The sequence below is a fragment of the Apis florea genome, unplaced genomic scaffold (assembly GCF_048593485.1).
Source record: "Apis florea isolate Af1SG1 unplaced genomic scaffold, ASM4859348v1 contig_2_pilon, whole genome shotgun sequence".
Taxonomy (NCBI): domain Eukaryota; kingdom Metazoa; phylum Arthropoda; class Insecta; order Hymenoptera; family Apidae; genus Apis; species Apis florea.
The window spans coordinates 135,604-144,986 of NW_028256688.1; the positions used below are offsets into that span (position 1 = coordinate 135,604).

Sequence of the window (9,383 nt, forward strand, 5' to 3'; positions counted from 1 at the left end):
CTTGTTTTGTATCTTCGAGCTTGATTATAGATAAATTATAATTGAATGATTAAAAATTATGGAGCAATTTTGTTTGTCAAGAGTTTTGTAGAAATAAAAGATTTAAAATGAGATATATAGTAGGATTTGATATCTTACAACAAAATTTTTGGATCTACATTAAATGAGCTTTTTTATTTTTTCGATATTAAATTAGATTGCTATATGCTAATGTCGAAAAGAATTTTTTATTATTTCTTTATTACATCAAATTCATTATGAATATTAATAGTCGTTTGATCGAAATTTTTTGAATATAATAATCAATCTCGAGATACGTATTTTAATATCTTGATACGATATATTATAGTTTTAAAATATAAAAATAAAATATAAATAAATTATAATGGTTTAATAATTCTTAGGTGAAAAATTTTTAGATAAAATATAATTTGACAATAAATTCATTATAATTTTATTTCTATGATTTAAAGAAAAAAAAATATATATATATATTCTATCTTCATTTTCTTTAGTTGAGACAGTTGATAACAAAATTTATTTTAATAAAAAACAATAATACAAAGTGATTAACAATTAATAATTATCTATAACATTTTTTATTCTACGTAAAATAATTTTCTTTTTACTATAACCATGCTTTTAAGGAGACCTTTTATAATTGAAGTTCTATTTTCTTCAATGGAGAGAATTCAACAGCATAGGGTTGTTTACCATCTTTACAAACCCATACAGCTTCATTTTTGCCTTTTTCGATAAGCTTTACCATGGCATCTCCAACATGTTCTGGCCTAAAAAATAATATATAATGAATATAAAAAATATTAATAACATCATTCATATATGTATTCATATATTCATATATGTTTGTTTTAAAGTATTCATATTGTATTATATTTGTTTTTATCAATCAATATTTATTTTCGTTTTTATCATATCTTTATTATTCTATCACGTTTTATCTTATCATTTTATCTTTTTTTTCTTTTATCATTTTTTTCTATTAAATTTTTTAGATTATTTTAGAAAATTTTAAATTATAAATTGAATGTCTTTTAAAGCTTTCTCCATCCTCCCAATATAAATTATTTAAAAAAATTCGTTCTCGGGAAAAAATATAACAAGTAATAAGTATATTGAATAAGTATTGTTAGAAGAAGCATGTTATTATAAGTAAAATATCAATTCCATATAAATTATCTTTTTTTTTTGCACAAAAACTTTATTTATGTAATATTTAAAATTTCACTTACGTTTGCGGGATCTCTTTTCCCAAGCAGTCATAAATATCATTTTGCGCGACAAAATTTAAGGATTTAGAAACAGGATCGTCAAGTAAAGTCGTAGTTGTGACACCAGGGCACATTATGAGAATGCGAATTCCAGTAGTATTGTAGTATCTCTAAAATGATTGGAATAAATGTGTGAGTTAATAAGAGAACGTTAAATTAAAATAAATATTCTTTGATTTCTTATATTTTCGAGAGAAATCTTATTATATAATTAACTTTTGAAATATTTGAAGTCGATTATCAATATAATTCAATAGCCTAATAATTATATTTATTATTTTTAACTTTGCATCGTTACAGAATACAAAAATATTGGATTAATTCTTTTCTTTTCTTATTATAATCTCAACATTTAAAAGACAAGAATATAAAGTATAGTAAAAATAGACGATTAATCTAATATTTCTCTTCAAAAAAATCCTTGAAAAATTAAAAGAAGTAAATCGAAATTTTCGAAAATATTTCTAAAATATTATATATTATAACATCTAATTAATAAAATTTAGATCATGGAATATTAATCAATTAAAATTTCAAGTTAGTTGGTTAGGCAATTAGTTAGATAAATATTAGAAATATGAATCTTTTCATAAGCAGATATTATTTTATTTCATTTAATCTAAATCTAAATGGACAAATTGTAATCAGTCCATTAAATTAAAAATTTTCGACTTTATCTTTCGATTAACGCTTTTAAAGTAATTAAGATTATTTAAATATACTTACCGCCAAGCAACGACTCAATGCCAATACATAATGTTTGCTAGCACAATAAATAGGATTGCTGTAAAAGATATCTAGAGCCACGATCGACGCAATATTTACTAGGGTGCCACCTTTGCCACCCTTGAGCTTGCTCATATGATCAAAAGCGAGCAATGATCCTTGGATTACACCACCCTAAAATTAAAAAAAAAAAAAAAATTGATAATGAAATAATTTCATTAGTAGACTATATTCATATTCGTCAACATTATAGAAATATCAAATCTATAAAAATGATAGGTCAATTAGATTCATTTCTTTTAAAAAGCAAATATGTATATTTAAATCAAACTTCTGTATTACGTGAAAATTTATAAAGCAAATTAAAATAATCTTTCTTTTTGTAAAGTATATTTTACTTACGACATTTATAAGCATAGTTTGCTCCCATTTTTTGTCATAGTATATACCAGCATTGTTAATGACAATATCTAAGCCATTCAAATCGCTCGCAGCTTTTTTAAACACCGCTACAAAAATATAATTTTTAATGAATCAGTAAATAAAATATATGTAAAATGTAAAATTTTTTTCATCATTTCTAATCTATTCTATAATTTCTAATTTTATATTACTTTCATTTGTATTAAGAACTCTTGAGAATGTGAAACACAGATTGAATATATTAATACTTAGAATCGTTTAGAATATTAATGTATTATGTTCTGCGTAATACTATATTAATATTCTAGTTAGTTAGTCCTATTCTATTAAAGATGAATCTTACTGCTGTTTCACTTTATCTTCATTGCAAAATTAAATCGTTTATAATTAGGTAATAAAATAAATTTCAATGGATATTTTCACGTATCGATTTTTTTATTTATTTCAAAAATGAAAAATTTTCGTAAATATATAGTATAATTTTTTTATTAAAAAAAAAGAAAAATTTGAAAGAATGAAAATTAAAACAAGAGAATTAATTAAAACAAAATTAAAATTAATTAAAATACCTTCGAATTCGTTAATCTTGGTGACGTCGCAAACATAGAATACCGCCTTGCCCTTTCCAAATTCTTTTTCCAAATTATTTACTGATTGTTGACCAGGAGAAGAGCTCAAATCGAGAAGAGCAACGCACTAAAAATTACACCAATGGTTTTAACAATTAATGAAACACAATTTATTTGCGAAAAAAATATATTTTCTGATTTTTTTGAAAATAATTAACCTTTGCTCCATTTTCTAACAATCTTTTAGCATAGATTAAACCAAGTCCAAGAGTTCCACCGGTGATCAAAGCTGTTTTATTCTTGATATTGTCTGTCATGATCTATAAAAAAAATTTTTTTTCGTACAGTAAAATTTTATACACGAATAAATTTTAATTTTTATAATATTTTGTTAATCAAATCGAATTTTCTTTTATTAAAATTGTTATTATTATTGCATGTTATCAAACGTGTATAAAACCGAATCAAAATCTTTAGAAATTGATTAATGATTTAACCTTTGAATTAGAAAAAAAAAAATGACTCAAAATTCCAAAAAAAAAAAAAAAAAAAATAACAGTTATTTCATCCACTCACCAAGTTTGAATTTATAACTTGAAGTTTAGTATAAATTTATTTCAAATAATTGGTAAATGTGAACAGTATCGTTCCTGACAAGAAAATGAATCGTCTATATACGTACGTTAAATTAAATATATAGCAGATATTTATCTCTACATATACATGAATACGTATCATTGTCACGTGATACAAAACAAGATTTCTTTTCAAATAGTTTTAACGAAATGGAAACAATTAATACATATTTATAGATGGATACAATTTGTTAAAAATATATATCAAATAATTGATAAATGAATAAGCGGTAAAATAAATGATTAAAAATATAACTTATTATTTTAAGAAATGAATTGTCGCTATATATATACATTAAATTAAATATATGTTTATAGCAGATAATTTATCTATATATGTACTTAAGTACATATCATGTGATATAAAACAAGATTTCTTTTTAAACAATTTTAGCGATGGAAAAAATTAATACATATCTATAAATGTATACAATTTGTTAAAAATGTATATCGAATAATTGATAAATGAATAAGCGATAAAATAAATTATTAAAAATATAGCTTATTATTTTATAAATTTTTTTCTTCTTCATCTTTTTAATCTTATATTCCATTTTACATTTAATACATTGCATATATTTCATTTATCAATATTTTTGTAATTATTTTTTTTTTTTGCAATCATTAGATACAAAAAAAATTATCAAATATTACCAAATATGAATTAAATATAGACAAATTATATATTAAATATAAATTATATTTTGCTTATTTTGTTTAAATAGGTTATATATGATTATAAACACATTTTATAATATTTTGATGATTTAGCTTAAGGTTTAATAATATATTAGATCGATTATCATCAATATTTTTTCAATATTTTTAAAAATATTAAATTAATAAAGGATTAAAGGATTGGAGGAAAGATTAACATTTCAATCCTTTTGAGACTAATAGAATAATACATTTTCAAAGATTCTATATTATTATATATAATAATTATGATTATTATGAATCTTTGTAAAATTATAATATATAACTATAATATTATTATATTATAATATTATATTATAATTACATATAATTATATCATACGTAATTATTATTCATCATACTTATAATTTTCGTTATATAATGAATGCCATTATCTTTAAAATGGATAAATTGTTTATGCAAAGAAAATTTTTTCTTTAAAATTATATTTATCTTTATTTATGTAAAAAAAAATTTACATATGTATGTATTCCAATAGAATTATCGATAAATGTATATATTAAATATATATTAATAATAATATTAATGCTAAATATAAATCACATTATATATTATTATTTATTGTAAATTATTATAATACAATACACTACATATTAGTAGTGGTTGTTATTTAATATTTTGATATTTAATATATTATATTTAATATTTAATATGACATATAATTAGTATTTGTTATTTTTAATAATTTTTATTGTATTGTATTATATATTAATATATTTATATATTTAATTTTATATATTAGAAAAACATAATTATATATATTTTATATATTTGTATATTTTTCACTTATATCATGTGATTTTTTTCATATATATTTGCAATATCAGCAATATAATTATCTTATCATAAATTAAAAATTCGATTGAAATTTCTAATCGAAAACAATTTATTTTGGAGTATTCGATTGACCTTCTGAATATATTTTTTGAATTCGATAAAATAAAGCAATTCGATCGATTTATTTTATTTTATTATGATACAATAAATTTTCAGTTATTGAATATAATTAATATTGAATTATAATATAAGTCATATTGAATATAAAATATTTTCAATCGCAAAAAACCTAATACTCCTTTGAGAGGATTGATTAATTATGAATTATCAATTTAGTTATAATTTTCAATTAAAAATGAATAGTTTTTTATGAATTTTTAATAAATATTAAATAATCATTTAATATTGATTCGAATCTTTCACAAATAATAAATTAATATGTGTATAATATGTAAGTTATAAATTATCAATTAATAATTAATATAAATTGATAATAAATTGATAATTGTTTAGACCAGATCATTCATCTCTGGTTTCATTTATATAGAGACTTTTAAAGCGGTATAACTAGGGAATTCGACCGCATAGGGAGGTTGATTATTTTCGATAACGAATATTGCGCCATTTGCCCCCTGTTCGATTAACTGGATAATAGCACTTGCCACATGTTCCGGCCTGTTAACAAATATTATATTTTTAAATTATATTTAAATAAAATTGATAATATTTAAACTAACACTTATGAATCAAGATTTTATGAATGAATATTAACTGTTATATATTATCACGAACTTATTAGGAACATTAATTTAATATGCGATTTTTAATATCAATATCTTTGAATATTTCCTTTTTTTTTTTTTTTACATTTCAATTATTTTAAAAATAGTACGATATTAATTATCATATTTTAAATGAAAATATTAATTAACAATTAACATAAATACATTTTTAATATTTATTTTTTAAGAAAAATTTCTTCTTTTAATTCTAATGGAAAAAATTATTTACGGTTGTTTTTGCATAGTGACCATCGCCATAGCCGCTGTTTCTTCGTCGAGAAGATCCATAGCATGTTCTTTGGTGGACATGAATCTGGCAGCCATAGCTGTGGTTGTCAATCCAGGACATATCGTCAACATGCGGATGCCAGTTTTTTCGTAATAATGCTTTGGTTATTTTTAAAAAGAACTATTTTAATATTTCAAGATAAAATTTTTAAATTTATATAAAGTATTTTAAAAATAGATAACTAAATTTCGATGACATACTGTTTTTCTTTGAAAAGTGTTTATATCTTGAAAAGAAAAAAAAAATATTTATTTTTTTTTTTTTTACTTTTAAGATTAAATTTTAACTATTCAATTCTGAAATACTTTATAGTAAATAGAAAATATTTTTTCATTCTATTAAGACAATATCTAAAATTGTGTAGTGTCCATCATACAAATTTTTTAAAATTTTTCCTTAATTTTTATATAATTTAAATATTTCTAAGATAAATTGCATATATTAAATTCTTATCGTCTTAATATAAAATTCAAAATTCCAACTTTTCCCAAGAATTGTTTTCAAAAATTTATTTTCATACGAATAGATAGAATTTTCATTTCATTTCTTTACCTTCAACGATTGAGTGAATCCAACAATGGCGTACTGTGTTCCCCCATAAATAGGCGCTATAGGGATACCTTCGAGACCAGCTACAGAGGACATGTTCACGATAATACCACCGTTGCCACCCTTATACTTTCCCATTGTGTGCAAGCCTAAGATAGTCCCATAAACGATACCTTTCTACCAATAGAAAACAATTGGTAAATTTTTCACATTTTTGAATAAATAATTTTGAATAATGTAAAGTACAATAACGATAGGTTCACTATTCTAAAATATTAACATTGAACCATATTGTTATTAAATTCATAAATTGACAGTTCTTTGATTTTTCTCGGAAAAAGTAAAGAATTATTTTTAAGATTTACAATAATTTTCGATTGATATATAAAAATTTCACACGCAATTCTTATATTTCTATATTCATATTTTAATATTAGAGAAATATCGGATTACTTACGTAGTTAACATCGACCATAATTTCCCAATCTGCATCGTCCATAATACCCGCGATGTTTACGAGAATGTTTAAAGTTTCATACGTATCAATAACTTTCTTGAACGATTCTGTACATAATGTTTTTATTATATCATTATAGTTGATATTTAATTAAATAATATTAAATTATTTGAAATAATAAAATAAAGACATTTCAGCGTTTAAATAGATAAATACAAATTAAATATTTGATTAGCAGAATTTTCAAATATTAGATATAGTATTTAAAAAAATATTAATTATGCAATGTTATTATCATGCTTTGAGAAAACATACAAAAAAATTTTTAAATATTTGTTGATATGTTATCAATGTTTCATATATAATTGGATCGCAATATAGAATATGCAATAAAATATAATAATTACTTATTAAATATTTTGGATTTTCTAGAAATTCTAGAAATTCATATTTCATTATATATATATAAATTAGAATTTTTATCATTTTATTTGACTCTCTTTATCAAATATTTTTTATTTTTCTTTAATAAATATATTATATATTCTTATTATGGCAATACTTTAATACTATTGTAAACATGATATATAAAAAAGATAAGAAAATTTGTTGATCAATATATACAAAAATATATATAAAAATAATATATATAAAATATATAAAATAAAAATTAAACAACAATGATAATTATGAAATATGAATATCATGATGAATGAGAATAATAAAATAGTATCATTTGATCAAGATAAAAAAGAAAAGAAAATTAGAAAGATGTTAATTTATACATAATTTATCTAATCAAACTAAATAAATTATCTTATGTTATAAAAACAAATAGGTCGTTGTGTAAGTAGAAAATAATACTAAAAGAAAAGAAAGGAATAAAAATGAAGAAAAAATGAAAAAGAAATAAATTGGTCTAAAATAGAAATGAAACAGAGTATTATTAAATTAGCAAATAATTTTTAATGGCTTAAACTGTTTAAACCTGTTATTTCATAAATCTAAGAAGAAATCAAAACTTAATTTTTAAAAAATTGCTATTTTAATTATAGTTTAATTATTTTAATGTTTAGTTTACATTAGTAGAAATTAAAATATTTGTCAAAAAATCTAATATTATTCAGAAATGTATTAACGCAAAAATACAAAGATAAAAAAGATTTATTAGAATAATCTAAGTCAAAAGTTTTTTGACAGCAATTTATTTATATCTATCTTGAATAAATAAATCTTCTTTTCTTCTGATCTTTTTTTCAACTGATACAAAAAGATCAACAGATCAAGGAAACATCATACGTAACACGATCTTTCCATATTTTTATATATCTATTTTATAATCTTTAATTACCTTGAAATTCCTCGTTCTTTGACACATCACAGGCAATAAAAATAGCTCTCTCTTTTCCAAACTCATTGTTCAAATCTGCGGCTGCGCTCTCGCCACCAGAATCGCTTAAATCCAACAGAGCCACCGCCTGAAACACATAAACGAAACTGAACATATACAAATAATAATTAAATCGCAAATTGATTACGAGAAAAAGATCAATTCAACAGTAATTTTCTATCGCAACAAATAATAACAAACAATACTTATATATATACTTCATCCAACTTTGAAAATATAAAATATTTTCTTTCTTTTCTTTTTTTTATTACAAATAACCATCGCAAGATCATCAAATTTAAGCAAATTAATATTCCAAATTTCCAAACCTTCGCCCCATTTCGAAGCAGCTTACGAGCTGTGCAGAAGCCAATCCCGTTCGCTCCACCGGTTACGATCGCGATCTTACCCTCGATGCTCATGATCGATCGCAGGAAAAGAAATGGGATGGCGGCCCTGTTTTTATTTCTTCCAGCTGGATAAGAACGGTGGTTTTCGTGGCGTGCACGCGCGAAGCCTCGCCTCGCGAATATATCCCACGAGCGGGGGCCTCCACGGCGACACGGAGGCGAAGGTGAAACACGAGAAATCGGGAATCAATCGTACGAGATTGAATGTCTCCCGCGGATAATCCGATGGGATAACGTGACCGCCGTAAACAGGATCGAATTTACGCCGATCGATGGAAAGTTGGGCGCGAGGTGGCACGTTGGTATCGTTGGCATTGATGTTTATATGGATTTATTGAGTTACCGTGCCGCGTTTCAGATCTCTGCT

The 9,383-nt window shown here is 22.7% G+C and overlaps 2 protein-coding genes across 2 annotated transcripts; both read right to left on the bottom strand.

Annotated features, from left to right (window-relative positions):
* Positions 1-427: 427 nt before the first annotated feature.
* LOC100865898 (15-hydroxyprostaglandin dehydrogenase [NAD(+)]) lies at positions 428-4,391 on the bottom strand. Its single transcript, XM_031915068.2, has 7 exons — positions 3,587-4,391; positions 3,229-3,330; positions 3,011-3,137; positions 2,421-2,527; positions 2,019-2,192; positions 1,254-1,402; positions 428-791 (listed from the first exon to the last, which is right to left on the bottom strand). The coding sequence occupies exons 2-7, from the start codon at positions 3,325-3,327 to the stop codon at positions 656-658; spliced, it is 792 nt and encodes a 263-aa protein (XP_031770928.2). The 5' UTR covers positions 3,328-3,330; positions 3,587-4,391; the 3' UTR covers positions 428-655.
* A 923-nt stretch (positions 4,392-5,314) lies between these two features.
* On the bottom strand, positions 5,315-9,383 carry LOC147657662 (15-hydroxyprostaglandin dehydrogenase [NAD(+)]-like). Its single transcript, XM_086907915.1, has 6 exons — positions 8,936-9,383; positions 8,568-8,694; positions 7,217-7,323; positions 6,763-6,936; positions 6,151-6,308; positions 5,315-5,814 (listed from the first exon to the last, which is right to left on the bottom strand). The coding sequence occupies exons 1-6, from the start codon at positions 9,026-9,028 to the stop codon at positions 5,679-5,681; spliced, it is 795 nt and encodes a 264-aa protein (XP_086764041.1). The 5' UTR covers positions 9,029-9,383; the 3' UTR covers positions 5,315-5,678.

Coding starts and splice junctions, on each gene's coding strand:
- LOC100865898 (XM_031915068.2), bottom strand. CDS start 3,327: ATGACAGACAATATCAAGAATAAAACAGCTTTGATCACCGGTGGAACT. Junction 3,138..3,228: donor TGTTAGAAAATGGAGCAAAG/GTTAATTATTTT, acceptor TGTAATTTTTAG/TGCGTTGCTCTTCTCGATTT. Junction 1,403..2,018: donor CATTGAGTCGTTGCTTGGCG/GTAAGTATATTT, acceptor CAATCATTTTAG/AGATACTACAATACTACTGG.
- LOC147657662 (XM_086907915.1), bottom strand. CDS start 9,028: ATGAGCATCGAGGGTAAGATCGCGATCGTAACCGGTGGAGCGAACGGG. Junction 8,695..8,935: donor TGCTTCGAAATGGGGCGAAG/GTTTGGAAATTT, acceptor TATGTGTTTCAG/GCGGTGGCTCTGTTGGATTT. Junction 6,937..7,216: donor TTATGGTCGATGTTAACTAC/GTAAGTAATCCG, acceptor TTCTATTGGTAG/AAAGGTATCGTTTATGGGAC.